Source organism: Sinohyriopsis cumingii, unplaced genomic scaffold (genome assembly GCF_028554795.1).
Source record: "Sinohyriopsis cumingii isolate HCF-2022 unplaced genomic scaffold, ASM2855479v2 utg000913l, whole genome shotgun sequence".
Classification (NCBI taxonomy): Eukaryota; Metazoa; Mollusca; class Bivalvia; order Unionida; family Unionidae; genus Sinohyriopsis; species Sinohyriopsis cumingii.
In genome coordinates, this window is record NW_028315943.1 from 4,266,937 (window position 1) to 4,283,324 (window position 16,388).

A 16,388-nucleotide genomic window follows, 5' to 3' on the forward strand; every position below is an offset into this window, starting at 1 on the left:
TCATACCCCCTGTCACAACATTGACCATTAGCTGCTTGGAATTGCCCATATTTAAATCATTTAATACTTCTGCTCGTTTTGCTTATTACATTACATAGTAGGGGGGAGTAAGAGAGATGGGATATAGCTTGAAACAAATATAATTGTTCTGATTGTTAAATAAGAACTAACTTTTGGCATGCATCAAAGCCATTAAACTAATTTTACATGCATCATGCTTTACAGATTGCCCACTCAATCCTGAGAACTTGGACAGTGGCACTGGGGATTAAGTGCCATCTATTATTTGTGGAAATCCACTCAATGTAGTCCAAGTCTTATCACAGAATTTATTGTAGCGGGTTTTATGGCATCCCTCGCTAATTCTGTTGTATTCTTGTACGCATTCATACATACAGGATTGGTCAATGCAGTGACTTTAGAATTTGTGAGGTTTTTGTATTTCTAATTGAATTTAGTTAGTGAAGATAATATTTGTTAGAATAATAAACTAGTTACGTGGTGTCAGAAAAATGTTTGAATGTCATCACAGGAAGAATTAAATACACAGTGTTTTCTTTGAATATTTTTCAGAGAGGTAAAAATCATCCTTTATTACTTGAATAGACAATGAAGTTACACTTGAAGTTAAGATTTATTTATTAACTCAAGTTTCTTTCTTTTGCTCTGAATCTATTTTGTAAAAGTAAGAGGAAGTCATGCAGGAACCGCAGTCTTCATTCGTGGTTTGTTTGTTTTTTCTTGACAGCTCTACATTTCAGAAAAACACAACAATAAAAATGAATAATAGACAAGTTTCAAATCATTATGTAGCATCAAATTTAAGTGTTTCAAACAACTCACTAATTGCTAAGAGAACAAAATGTTAGCAGTATGGAGAACTTCACAACCAATCAAGTGATTTCCATGCAAGGATAGGAAATCTTCCATTCAGTGCTAAAAACATAGTTTCATTTCTTTTGGAACCTTTTCCTTCATCAGAGTAACTCCATTGTTTGAACTGATCTTAACCAGATCAACATGGATCTTGCCAGGTGCTGGGTAATTTTGGTTTTTTAAATTGTTGTATACATCATTAATATGCAAGGATTTAACAGACTTGAAAAGTAATGTGTTAACCTTTTCAAAACAATGCTGAAAATGACAGATACTGTTTGTAAATTACTAACAGCAGACTATGTCATCACTGATAGATCAAGCGACAATATTATCAGGTAGTTGGATCAAGGAAAGCATCATACATTAGGACTGTGATGTGATTAATTTCATTTCTCCTGCAAGTGCCTGGGGATCCCATGAGTGGGATGATTAATTATCTCCGATAATCTTAATTACATGACCCACCAACTGTAGGAAAATGTATCATTCAAATGATAGGGCTTGGAATGCTTATTTAAATGAATAATTTTAAAAATGACAGAGTGGCAGCATAACATTTTAGCACTGGTGCATAGCATATCACCTGCTTCTAAAGCATCATGGATTGAAATGATGGCATCCTGACAGTAAATTGCTGTTTAAGGTAAATGCTGATTTGTTGCCAAATTTGATGATGTAGGAGTTTCGTAATAATATAAGATATGGTTTCATAATAATAATAAAATAAAACTGAAATGAAAAATGTAAATTTTGTATCTGACTCTAGGTAAAAGCTGTATCTTGATGAATTCTATCAAAAACACAGTGGTTGACATATATATGAAGCAAATTTTTCACAATGGCAAACAAGAATAAACATTGTTTAGTGTGGAGAGTTGTTGTTGTTGTTGTTGTGGGGTTTAACGCCATTTTTCAGCACACGATAGGCTATGCATGGCGGCCAGTATTAATGGTGGAGGAAGAACCCGGGAAAACCCCGAGAAGAACCACCGACCCACGAGAAGCTACTGGCAAGCTTTCTCACATACCCACATTGGCCGAATCCTGGACTCGAACCCACGCAAACAGAGGTGAGATGGCAGTGATCCGTAATGGAGAGCGCCTTAGACCACTCGGCCACTCGGGGCCCCTAGTGTGGAGAGAGTAGGAAGTATCAAACGAATCATCACTAAATGTGTATGTTCTATTATGAAATATTTTAACTTGTTGCCATTTGTTTTGGAGTTTTTTTCTGAATTATTTTAACTTACATTGATATTAGTGATCTAATGTATTTTAAAAAAAAGACAAATAGGAGAACTTTAACACATTAACCCCTGGAGCTTTTTGTCATTTTCACCTGAAAACACCAAATCCCTGGTCATCTTTCAATAACATACTGCTTAGTTGTGTTAGAAACATCGTTTTTTGTTGGCTATTTGAGTCGCGCATGAGTAGAAGGGTAAAAATTGGGTTTTTTTTGTAGCTAAACGGAGCCATTATTTTTGTATGGAGACCACTCTTTATTCCAAATGCCCATCTTATCCTACTTTTTGCAAAGGCTCATCTGTCTGTTTGCAGTTTATACTGGTTTGCCTTAGATCTGAGAAAAAAAAGTCTAAATTCTGGACACAAAATTGGACACAAAATCAGATCCCGACCACAGGCGAATTTTGTGTAAAGAAAGTCGGGTCCAAAAAATGAGGCTTTTTTATCTGTATTTTGTAGTGCAACTAGATATTCCAGATTATTTGGTATCATTGTAGAGCTACATCTGTCTATCTTTCTATAATACCACCCACTTTAGTGTATCATGCATGACCATGACACTACAGAGCTCGGCAGTAGGCGACTACCTCCTGCCCCGTAAAGTCGTCGCTAGGGGTTAATGTGTTAAAATGTATGAATGCACAGACATTAAACAGTAGGATGTACACTACCATTGTTACCTGTAAATTACAAGAACAGTGAATGTTGTGGTGCATTCATTAGATGGATCAATAAAGCACATTACCCTATCCTTTACATTGTAAATTGTAAAACATTGCGAATTACCCCTAATCTAACCTAATTAGAGTGACAAGCCACTATCTATCCCATTTAGAGGACTTAGAGACAATAAAACAAGTCTTTATATTACTTAATCTGCAACATTTGATTTTTATTTACATGGCTACTCCTGTTTATTTATTCTTGTAAATGTATCGCTATTTGACACATTGCAATATAAAAATATAAAACAGTGTCGCTATGATGGAATTATTGGAAGTTTATTGATAATATTAAACCAGCTAGAATTAAACACTTTGATTTAATTCAGACAAGCTTCTGCTTACTAATAACAACTGCTGCCACTGCTACCACAACTACTCTATCTCTCAGAGATATATACTTGCCAGAAAATCGCTTAGAATGACCACAGCCACGTTTCATGTTAATTTTATGAACAAGATGTAGATCAGCATTTTTGAAACTTGTTTATCAGAAAAAAATTGCAACAAAGTGATCTGGAGTGAACAGTAATGACAAAATGACATGCCAGATTATGCTTGCTAACCAAATGACTAATTGGATGTGTTTAATAAGGTACTGTGTTTTGTAATTTATGGCAAACATTTAGAAAAGTGACCAAACTTAATTTTTAAGCAATGAATTCACAATTAAGCTTTTAAATTTTCTTGTCTTTTGTTGCAATTGGCCATTCTGACAATTTGTCAACATTTTTTTATTTTTTGTTAAAATCTGATAGCATGCATATGTAACCATATGTTAAAAAATTGGAATCAATATACTGAATAAGGAAACAACAGTATTGCTGATTTGATGCCATGGCAAAAGCATGGGGAAAAAAACCCTGCATAAATCATGATGTTGTAATTAATTTATTATGCTGTGGGGGCGCTCACCAGTTATTTTGTACTTTTGAGAGAGTGACATAGGTAAGGTGAAGTTGTTTGCATTTGTAACATGCACAATAGAGATAATGTTGGCATACCTCTATGCTACTTTTATGTAATATGGCTGACATTTCTTTGGATACTGTACTTGTGGAAATTGTACTTGATCTAAGCACACGGTACAACAAAATGGATGCTCCCATGTGCTTGACAAATTAACCAGAATTAATCAAAAGTACACTAACTTTAGCAGTTATTAAAATAGGGAAAATGAATTTTGCTGAAGTAGACAATAGCAGCTACTGAAAGTGCAATGAACCAATTACAAAATATCTGAAAAGTAAAAAACGTTATCGGCTCTTTCTTCTACAATTTACCTCTGAAGTCCAGGAAGTGAAAATGACCATGCAGAGCTAGCAGTTTTTTTATACGAGCACATCTTAAGTGAGCCCAAGCTGTATACTCTAGAACCTAAATTGCACCCATCACTCATATATCAAAATAAAGGGAATTAAAAGTTCTTTTAACTACACCTAAGATATACAAAGTCTTTATTATATAGCCAGTATAACCAGTGAAGAAATCCTGGGAAATTTTTTTCCTTAAAATTCTAACCCTATGCAAAATACGAAACTGTAGAGCGCCACCTACATTCAGTACTGCCTGGAAGTTGGGTTTCTTTTCTGGTCTTGATTTTGAAGATCTCCTAATAAAGGAGAGATAATTTACATTTTTTTAAAGAAATCTTTGTATCTTTCCCGCTTCACTCACACAGAGGCAAACCTAGATGCAGTAGTGAAAAAAGTACTGAATAAAAAGAATGATTTACATCCCATCCTATTCATACAGGCTTGATTCTTGTATAGTATTCATGCAACACCCCCTCACTATGAGGCATTTCATTATGTAGTAGTAAAATTATGTGCATAATGTATTTCATTATAAAGCAGTCTCTGTATGGTGGTCTACTATGTGACTCTTATTGACAAAATTAAAATAAGGGAGTACTATATATGCACCTTATTATAAGGCAGTCTCACTAAAGTTGGTTATACTCAATGACTTCAGTTGACAGCATTCTCTAAGGAAGGACTGTATCAGGCACTTCATTATATGACAGTTTGATGCATGGCTTCCAAGGGAAGCATTATAATGAGGGAATACTGTATCGTGTACTTCATTATAAGATGGTCTACAAAGTGGCTCCTATTGGTAACATAATGAGGGAATACTGTATCATGTACTTCATTATAAGATGGTCTACAAAGTGGCTCCTATTGGTAACATAATGATGGAGTACTGTATCATGTACTTCATTATAAGATGGTCTACAAAGTGGCTGCTATTGGTAATATGATGAGGGAGTACTGTGTATTATTTCATTATAATATGGTCTACAAAGTGGCTCCTATTGGTAACATAATGAGGGAGTACTGTATCATGTACTTCATTATAATATGGTCTACAAAGTGGCTCCTATTGGTAACATAATGAGGGAGTACTGTATCATGTACTTCATTATAAGATGGTCTACAAAGTGGCTCCTATTGGTAACATAATGAGGGAGTATTGTATCATGTACTTCATTATAAGATGATCTACAAAGTGGCTCCTATTGGTAACATAATGATGGAGTACTGTATCATGTACTTCATTATAAGATGGTCTACAAAGTGGCTGCTATTGGTAATATGATGAGGGAGTACTGTGTATTATTTCATTATAATATGGTCTACAAAGTGGCTCCTATTGGTAACATAATGAGGGAGTACTGTATCATGTACTTCATTATAAGATGGTCTACAAAGTGGCTTCTATTGGTAACATAATGAGGGAGTACTGTATCATGTACTTCATTATAAGATGGTCCACAAAGTGGCTCCTATTGGTAACATAATGAGGGAGTACTGTATCATGTACTTCATTATAAGGCAGTCCCACTAAAGACAGTATACCGGTACTCTGACTTCTATTGATAGCATTACAGTGGGGGTACTGTATCTTGTATTTTATTATAAGGCAGTTTTATTATAAGGTGGTGTACTATATAATTCTAATGGAGGGTGCAATAAGGAGGGAGTACTGAATGCAGAGTATTAGCTGAACAAGGTATTTGTAAATTCTAAGTAAGCAGTTGGACTAAGAATGCATAATGAAATTTTTAATGCTCTCAAATTACACAAAACTATCATTTTAAGCACCTAGTCCAAAGTTGCCAGTGTATTGCTCCTACTGTAAGAATAGTGCATTTTGTATGACTGTGCATTTGATCGATATAAATTATGCCATTGGTTCAGATTTCAGATATTCAATGCCTGTTTGAAATGCTGTAATAGCACTTCATCACTGTGAGAATACTCATTCAGAAAGATCCATATAATCAAACCCTGAATTAGTCTTGGTCACTAAGCCACTTGGCGAATTAAAAGGCATGATTAATGAATTGTTGATGAAGACAGTCTCGTGGCATTAGAGTTTTGTCTTGTCTTGTTTACAATATACATGATAGACTTTCAAAATAAACATTAGTTGCAACACCGATAGTAAAATACCAAATTTATAAAATTTGTATTAAGAGCTGTGTATATAGAAAAACTTTTGTAAATAAAAAATTGCGAAATATTTTCTTATTGTTCCATTCAATAATTCTGTCTATTTCATTGATAGGCATACATTAAATGCATCCAGCTAAAAGAATCATTTACAGATTTTAAGAAGCAGTTCAGACTGGTGATGAATCCTCTACTGAGTTCATGCTATGTATTAATTACACATCAGGTCCCTGTCTGGTCATTCATTTCCTCCCAAGATATGAATAATAAATAAAGCTGGGATGAAATTGTTGAGATTAATTACATACAGGTGAGATTAGACTGGATGCTATGTGATTTAGCAAGAGACAAATAGAGTAATCTGCATGTAAAGACCCATGCAGCATACATGTTACAACTTGATCTAGACAGCCATTTCAATTTAGAATGGCTTGCCCCACATTATCATGATCTTTTCTATTGATTTCTTGAATATGGAAGAAGCTTACCTGTTATACAGGCCTAAAGTTTTAAATGTCAGTGTTTTACCAGACTCCATTATACTAATGTTGTCTTTTTGAACTTTGACATGTACATACGTTCTTATAAGTCTTTTCCAACTGAAAATTAAATTGACCCAGATTTTTCATCATGTAATGCATTGGCAGATCTGGGTCTGTGCATTTTGATTAGGAATAATCCAGAGAACAAGCAGTATGGACCCTGATCTGCCAGCACATTGTGTAATTGCAGATCAGGGTCCATGTTGTTTGCAGTTGGACCAAACATTTAAGCAAGTATCTGTGGTGTCTTCAATGTGTACTAAAATTAACATGCTTAAATTTAATGCATTTATCACCATATGTCTATATATATATATATATATATATATATATATATATATATATATATATATATATATATATATATATATATATATATATATATATATACATGTGTGTGTATATATATATATATATATATATACATACATGTGTGTGTGTATATATATATAGAGAGAGAGAGAGAGAGAGAGAGGCTTTTTAGATATTTGTTTACAAATGTAATTAACAATCCTTTTATTATACCAATTATGAAATTTTCATCATTGAATGAATTTAATGTACTTTAGACAAAATCATATAAACTGCTGATTGAACATTTAGTTTGTATGCATAATTGACAGCGCAATTTACCATTTGTTTTAATTATCTTGCATCTTTTTAATGTCTTTCATGGTGGTGGTAGGAGACATATTGTTCAGATTGCCTGCTGTCTTTAATAACTTGCACAAAACCTGCCTTGTCCAAATTTTGGAATTTTAAACATTATTGTGGTTGAAAATTGACTGTATATGAGTTAAATAATTGCTTATAAGATGAGTCCAACTGCAAAGTGCTCAGACTTGGATCTTCCGGTGTATTGTGTTCTGTCTATGCAGTTTGTTAGGAGTAATCAGTAGAACAAACATCATAAACCCTAATCTGTTGGCGCATTATTGTTTTCAGTTTTACTCGACTTACAAGCAGGTATAGACAGTACTCTCTTGTAGGTTGCCTCTGACTTTGTCAGTAGATAAACTTCAGTGTCTTTATTTCTACTGATTAGACTGACAAACAGCAGGTACCCAGATCTTTCACAGCATGTTCGATATCCATGCATTTTTCAAATGGATCCAAATTGTAAGCAGATACGTATTATTTTGCATCCCCTGTTTGTGATTCACAAATGATCTGACACTTAGGTAAATTTACTTTTATTAGTTCTAATCATTATAATATCTTTCATCCTGCTTTCTGTGTAATAAAAATTATTTTGTTCAGGTATTAAAATATTTTTCAGATTAGTTTGATTTTACAGAAAACTTCATACAGTATATACTAATCTAAAAATCTGGTCCAAAAGCAAACAACACAGACCCTGAGTTTGAGCACATTATGTGTTGGAAGATCAGGGTCTATGTTGTTTGTTCTACATACATATCTTAGCAGACTGGATAGACCCAGACCTAAAAGTCCATTATGCAATATAAGATTTGTAATTATTCAGTATCCAGTTGGTTCTTGTACACAAGTATATCCTGTACTTATGCATAGGCATGGTCTTGTCTGCTGTGGCTCTGGATATATAGTCACCCACAGAGTGTACATGTCCCCAAGGCCACTAACAAGGGAGGTAACCTGTTTTAACACTAGGGTGCAAATGGAATATAAATTATGTACAATGCTGGAAGGGTTGAATTGGACAGGTTTCTGAGGGATGACATAAAGGAAATTTTCTATAGTCATTAGATTCAGAGGCTCAAATTATTGTGTTATGTGGAGAGCTGTACAAATAACATAGTCCTTGACCAGGGGGGACCAATCAGTGTCTCTTGGACAATTGTGTGATTGCAAAATAGACAAAGTGACATTTTTCTTTGAACAGTCTTACAGATTAGAATTTAAAAATGATTCTACTATGGCATTTATAATTGGTTGGGATGTGCCAGTATGGAAAGCTAAAATGTGACTTTTTTTTAACATTGACAAAAATATGATATCCCAAAGACAAAAATATGTGCTATCCCAAAGAATTTATTTATTTATTGAAACTAATTTTTTTCTTTGATCCAAGATCAAATAAGTTATCAACCAAATTTTTTTTGAAAACTGAAATGGTTAACAAGATGGGTAATTGGTTGGTTCATTAAAAAAAACAGGGAAATTGAATCATAGATATCACCCGTCTTTATTAAAAATTTTGTTTTACTACTGCGTAATTATAAAGATATTCAGCCAGTTTTGTCAGAACAAGTTTTAAATTTTTTCAAAGACTTCATAATCCATGTGATATGTAGACCGTTGCCTAACAAGGTGGCTTAAAAAAAATTTCAAATACGATAAAGATGAAAGCTGCCATGTCATAAAATGTACAATTGATAATTACATTTTCAATTTTTTGTGGCAAAATTAAGTGTGCTTGTCACTTTTCAGGTGCCCTTTGGCTGTTTTTGGAGGACTGAAATGAAAAATGAAACATAAAAAACTTCATTTATGTTGCGAAATGTGAACAGTAAAATATTTTTTTTAAATGGTCAACTAAAATAGTACAATGAACATGCATAATAATCACAAAGAAAAAGATTGACACATCTAATAATTAGTGATGTGCGAATTCTGCATTCTAGATTTTCATAATTGATTGACCTGCATATAGATGCTTCCCAATAAGGTTACTAGCAGACGATATTCTGACCATTGTACCTGTTCTGTAGGCAAACTGGCAGTTTCTCTTATATGCAATCACCAAAATTTATCAAGGCATGCTGAAGCAAAGTCAACTTATAAATAAATGTAGATACTAACTGAAAGCTTGATTTGCGTTCTGTTTATGTATGTAATTTTCATAAAAGTATCTTGAGATTCAATGAATTTATTTTAACTTCCAAACACCATATAATGTCAACGGTAAATCTGCCCGCTGACCACAAATATGGCAGCTGATTTTGTAAATCGGAAACTATCTGTTCCAGTCATGGATCTGGCACATTTAACACGCCATTTCATGGATTACACCCCTTGGGAATGATTATGCCACTGTCATAATACTGTAAATTTAGTGATAAAGTACCACTTGAATAAAAACCATATGCCTTGATATTTATATTGGATTTTCATAATCTTTTCTCTACAATGACTTTAGTGCAAAATTTGAAGATTTTACCTGATACAATAAAGGAAAAAAGTCGGGAATTTTTTACTTGCATTGATCGTGTATAGGTCCTGTGACATTTTAAGCTGGCACACAACAAGAAAAACAAGATGATTCCAGTATTTGGATTAGTTTAGATGGATTAGTTTAGAAGTGTGTTTGAAGGCACAATGCAGCTGTAATTCATGAATGGTTGAGTCATTAAATGTAAACAAAACCGAGCACAACTAAAATTTTTAACTCTGGTTGATGGACATTATGAAATCAAGGAACAAGAGGGAGCATTTTGTTTTGTTTCACATGCTGCAGACACCATATTGACTATTCATTATGGAGTGTATGATATCCATCATCATTGGTTCATGGAGACAATGCACAAATCTAGAGTTCAATCCCAAAGGGACCTAATATAATCTGTGGGATAGATCATGGGGTTGGGATTTGGTTTCCAACCAGAATTTTTGTTTTCTTTTATCAAAAGATAATTTTAATTTCAGCTAAAATGATCAATGGACTATGGTCTACATTTCTACAAATCATAACAAGAGAACTTTTTAAAAGAATATTTAGGGGGACACAACTTTTTTTTGTAACCATCATGTTTAAACACCAATGAAACAATATAATATTGAAAACTGATCTTTCAGTTTCTAAGTGATCCGGATGAAAATTATTAGAATCATCCTTGATGTATACTTTATTGTTATGAAAACCATACTCATTGCATTAAAAAAAAAAATGCATGTATGTCGTGTGCTTGAAACTTGCGTTACCTATTTTGCACCTGAGGTATAAACCCCCATCCTTCATTATTGGTTATTCAACACCAAACTAGTAAACAAGTTGACAGTGAAGAGTGGAAACCTTTTCTCAATCTCATTTCAGTTAATGATTGTATAGTATCAGCTTTGAAATGATGCGTTTACTTCTCATTATCAACCAGTCATGGCCTCCCCAAAACCATATGATTGCAAGAATGGTTTGAGACTGGTTCTGATCTTTTTATATAATTATCACCTGGGGTCATGTTACATGATTTGCAGCACAATACAGTATTTGTTTTTATATTTTGCTGTGGCTGTGTTTGAAGTTTGTTAATGATCCTGTAGCAAGACTGCTGCAAGAGTGAGGAAGAATGTGGGTGATAAGAAATCTAATTATGTTGTGAAAATACATGCCAGAATCAGGAATCCTTGGTATGGCTTAAGAAGCAAATTGATATCTATGATACTGTAGCCTAGACTGATATTTTAGATATGTCAAGGACTATGCTAACACAGGAGACAGGGGTACTGATATTAGTACTAGTTACAAGGGTGGATTTATAAATTGTTTTTAACAAATTGACAACATAGATCTGGCAAAGACTACAGTTAAATATGCTATAAAATGGAATTTGCATATACATGTAATTGAATCTTTGTGAGGGTCATTTGGTGGGGAGGCGGTTAGCATTTGGAGTATAGGATTGTAACATTGTTAATACATTTTGCCCAACATGGGAATGTATAGAGTGACAGGGGAGCTCATTCTTATTGACTGTGTCAATTTCCACCTTGTGAGACAGAAGTATTTAGACATAATACTGCGTGAATAAACTATGGTGATATACCACTCATGACTTTTTAAAGGCATTTTGTTTATGCAACAAATTTGAATCATGTTTCATGGATTTTACATGTTTTGCATTTATTTATTTTTTTAAATTCAGAATTAAACATCTTTAAACTTGTTTATTTGATCATGTTTTGAATTTACCATTGTTGAAAGGTTTAAACTGCAAAATCTTTCTGCAGTTCATTTTTACATATTTGGGATGTAACCTTTTGTTCTCACTAAATAGCCATGATTGTTATGTGGTGCTGTAAAAATAAATACCACTGCGGATACATATGCTTTTTAGACTTACATTCCCTTGTTGCAGTATATACTGTAATTTTTCTAAAGTGGGTATTAGATCTGTATTTTAGCTATGTGTTTTTTTTAATTCCTATTATTTTGTAAATTGTGGGAAAAAAATTATGTTAAAATTGATTGGGAAAAAGGCATTTTTTTAGGTTTATAAAGTCTAAAACTTGCAGGAATCAGGAATGACTTTTGAATCACAGGTACATGTACTTGGATTGGCTTGGTAATTGCAAGAATCATAATTGGCCTTGGAAGCCTGCACACCCACTGCCTACTTTCATTGCTTTTGTATTGTTTATACTCTCATCAGTGAATATCTAAGATAACAGTACAATTACACCCACATATGCAAATGATATCCCTTTCAGATTTTAAAGTACATTTCAGCATGGTCTTGTAAGTGCTGTTATTGATATCAAATAAAATATCCATTAGTTTTGTAAATTCTGATACTGGTTTAGATATAACAAAGGCTCTCGCTCGTATTTGCAGAGCAATCTGCACCATGATTGTCATCAAAAAATTGAAAATTACAAATATTTGATGACAGCTTAAACTTTTTACATTTTCAGCTGGGTACTAAACTGGGACAGGAAAAGCAGATAATATTGTCTAATCACATACCTGCCTACTCTTAAGATTTTGCCATAAGTCTTATGAAAATTACCCTTAAAATATGGACTTATGGCATTCAAGCAAAAACACAGAAAAATGATCATTGCCAAAAAATCCGGATAATTGGTTCATCCATGTTTTATTTGGATCCAGGTTTCATATTAGAATTAGTTAAATTAGTCAGGGAACCAGACTAACTTTACATCAGCACCCCAGACGCTTTAAACTGCACCTATTTGTTAATGCAAAGGTCCACATGATCAAACTGTTGATATAATTTTTTAAAAAATGGCATCCAGAAAGTGAAGCATGTTAAATACGAAAGGGAAAATAAGCTTCTAGAAAAGTGTTAATAATCAACACAGAAGAATAGAAAAGAGTATTCACATTCTTGTAAATAAAATCTGGAAAGGACACACTTACGTTAATTGGACATCACATGTCAGTTTGGGTATGTCTTGTGGCAGGAGATATGACTGTCATCGTCATGTGAAATAAGAAAAAGAATTTTCCAATTGAGAGATAGCAACAAGCCATTGAGTTGCATAAGGTTTGGAACTAAAGTTAGTGCAACTGTACTAGTGATAAATAAAGTCTATGCATACTTTATACCTTTTCAGTTGAACATAATGTTTATCATCACTGCGTCAAACTTTTAATTATGTTTTCCAGCTTTACAATGGTGCTTATGATATTTTGTTGTACCTTGCTGAAAACTGATCCATCTTATGGAAAAAAATCAAGTGCCTTACTGAGACAGACTTGTCAGGGTTGGCAGGTCTGTAATCAGTGCAGGGGTAGTCCACAATTTTCCAGTACGCTTTCATTGTGATGCTATAGCATGTGTCATTCAGTCCTGTTTACACTTGATCACATTACTTGTTTGGTCTTGTCTAAAACTGCTGACATACAAAAGCACTGATTTTGTCTGATGTACATGTATTTCTGTGACAGTTACATAATGATCATGGAAGGAATATTGATAGATGAGGAGCAGAATAAACCAAACAACTGCCATTTAAATGTATGTGTAATAAAATTTTTACATGTGACACTGATGGCTGAAATAATCACACCTATTCAACCAGCATGAATTGTATGTTATTTAGATATTAAGGCACTGAAAAAAATTAATGAAGACATACATTGGGACAAGTAAAACAAATGGTTTAGGAAAGTTACATTTTGGAAGCTACTTGTCTTGGACAAGCAGCTGAAAGGAATTTTTTTTATTACAGCCCTGGTGTGTCATTGTGATACAGTGTCTTATTACAGCCCTGATGTGTCATTGTGATACATATATTATTACAACCCTGGTGTATCATTGGGATACAGTGTCTTATTACAACCCTGATGTGTCATTGTGATACAGTGTATTATTACAGCCCTGACGTGTCATTGTGATCAAGTGTATTATTACAGCCCTATTGTGCCATGTAATACAGTGTATTATTACAGCCTTGGTGTGTCATTGTGATACAGTGTCTTATTACAGCCCTGATGTGTCATTGTGATACAGTGTATTATTACAGCCCTGGTGTGTCATTGTGATCAAGTGTATTACTACAGCCCTAGTGTGTGTGCCATGTAATACAGCGTATTATTACAGCCCTGGTGTGTCATTGTGATACAGTGTCTTATTACAGCCCTGATGTGTCATTGGGATACAGTGTATTATTATAACCCTGGTGTGTCATTGGGATACAGTGTCTTATTACAACCCTAATGTGTCATTGTGATACAGTGTATTATTACAGCCCTGGTGTGTCATTGTGATCAAGTGTATTATTACAGCCCTATTGTGTCATGTAATACAGTGTATTATTACAGCCTTGGTGTGTCATTGTGATACAGTATCTTATTACAGCCCTGATGTGTCATTGTGATACAGTGTATTATTACAACCCTGGTGTGTGATTGTAATACACTGTATTATTACAGCCCTGGTGTATCATTGTGGTATAGTGTATTATTACAGCCCTGGTGTGTCATTGTGGTACAGTGTATTATTACAGCCTTGGTGTGTCATTGTGATACAGTGTATTATTACAACCCTGGTGTGTCATAGTGATACAATGTATTATTACAGCCCTGGTCCTTCATAGTGATACAGTGTATTTTTGCAGTCCTGGTAATTGGCATTGTGATACAATGTATATTTGTTTCTTTTCAGCCAATAGTCCCAGCAACTAGTCAACCCCAACCAGATCATGCAAATAACATGGACTTCATCAATGTTCCTCCAGACCACTATGTGGTGGAAGAAGAATACATAGTTGGGGTGCCTTTGGTAGGATTGTCGTTATTTCACATATTATGTTTGTTTTAAAAAAAACTTAAAGTCACAAAAACATTGACTCATTCCATCTTGCCTGCATAAGCAAATGACATTGACTTTTCCACCATTGGAAGCAATGGTGTCATTTTCTATCTTTAGGTTCACTGTTAAAGTTTTGACTTGATTTTTCTCAGGTTAAATGTACTAATATTTTGTCATACAAGAATATGAAAGCAAAATGCCATATTTCATAGACCCCTCATTTATCACCATTGATAATACCTGCTTCCAACATGAACATTAGACGAATTTATATTACAGCATAGTCTTTTAAACGTTTTATAAATAGAATAATGTCTTCCTAGAAAATAATTTTGTTTTCACCTGGAATTTTTGCTAAAACTTATCATTTGGTGACAGTGGATGATAAATAAATTAAAGTCTAACAGATTTGCCTTAAATATGTCTGTGTGTAGTCAACCATTTTGAAATTCTTTTTATGCCACCATTCATAAGGTTATTGCTGGCTGTCATGGTCTTGTCTCCCAATTTTACTCGGCATCTAAAAATAAACTGCAACAGCCTGATGATATTAGACATTTTCCCCTGCTCTTTACTTAGCATCTGAATGCAAATCTGTGCAAATATTGCATACTATTGTTTTCTCCAGAATGCTTTGAAACTAGTACACCTGTCTAGATCGGACTAACTAAAATCACTCTATTATCAGAAAATGGGATGAAGATGAGAGAGCTGTTTCAGTCTGATTGCGGTAGAACAGGTCATTTAGTGGTTGTTTTACAAAATAAGACTTTCATTGACTACACCACTCCCTCGATAACTCATGCCCTGGTAACTTATGAACCTGCTTATAATGCAAGGCCAGGGATGGAAAAACTAGAAAATACGAAAGAATTGATTTCCATTTGTTGAGTGTGAAGAAAATATTGCAATTAAAATTAGGTACTGAAATCTTAATATATTGCTCGTTTTGTCATTGAAAACAGTAGATAGGACCTGGAAAATGAATCAACATTATGAAATTCCTAACTTTTAATAGGAAGTCATATTTTGTTAAATTTTCTTTCCAAACAACATTCTTAGTACACCATAAATAACAATATTCAGTGAAATTTCAAACATTGAAAATGTCAGTAATGCCTGCTGTAGGTGGCACTTTAATAAATAAACACCAATTAAATAACTTTTATTGAGTGAAATTTGTGTTTTAGTTCTGTCTTTTAGTTTAGTTTAAGTGTAATCATCATAAATGCAATGTGCCCTCATGTATTGGGACATGAAATCTACTGTAATAGCTATAACCATGAGAATTTCCACAAGAACCTAATAAAGTGCCAGCTGTGTTTTGATATTTGATTGCCAGAAGTATTTGTTGCATTGTTGCACAGACCTGCTTTTATATTATCACATTAATTGTGTCTTTTGTATCAAATAGAGGGGTGAAATAAAAGAAAACTTAAAAGGTGTGTAAAATACTACTTGTGTAAGAGGTAGCGGCCCCAATCATGGGTCAGGTCAAGTAATTTCAAATGATCAATTGAATACTGTTATAAATATTATTGTGTACATAATATTATTAAACTACCT

The 16,388-nt window shown here is 33.7% G+C and overlaps 1 protein-coding gene and 1 long non-coding RNA gene across 4 annotated transcripts in view; one reads left to right on the top strand and one right to left on the bottom strand.

The window, feature by feature from the left end:
- LOC149773071 (uncharacterized) overlaps positions 1 to 4,209 on the bottom strand; it is a 36,449-nt gene extending 32,240 nt beyond the window's left edge. The window contains exon 1 of the long non-coding RNA XR_016417497.1: positions 4,133 to 4,209. This is a non-coding gene — a long non-coding RNA (uncharacterized LOC149773071). The remainder of the gene's footprint in view (positions 1 to 4,132) is intronic.
- The window catches only part of LOC149773072 (protein Mdm4-like), an 84,684-nt gene that overhangs the window by 23,848 nt on the left and 44,448 nt on the right, over positions 1 to 16,388 (top strand). For all 3 annotated transcript variants that reach the window (XR_016417496.1, XM_089946907.1, XM_089946906.1), the window contains exon 3: positions 14,676 to 14,792. Coding sequence is in view for 2 of the 3 variants with exons in the window: in XM_089946907.1 (XP_089803033.1) it covers positions 14,676 to 14,792 (117 nt within the window). In the remaining variant the exon portion in view is untranslated. The remainder of the gene's footprint in view (positions 1 to 14,675; positions 14,793 to 16,388) is intronic.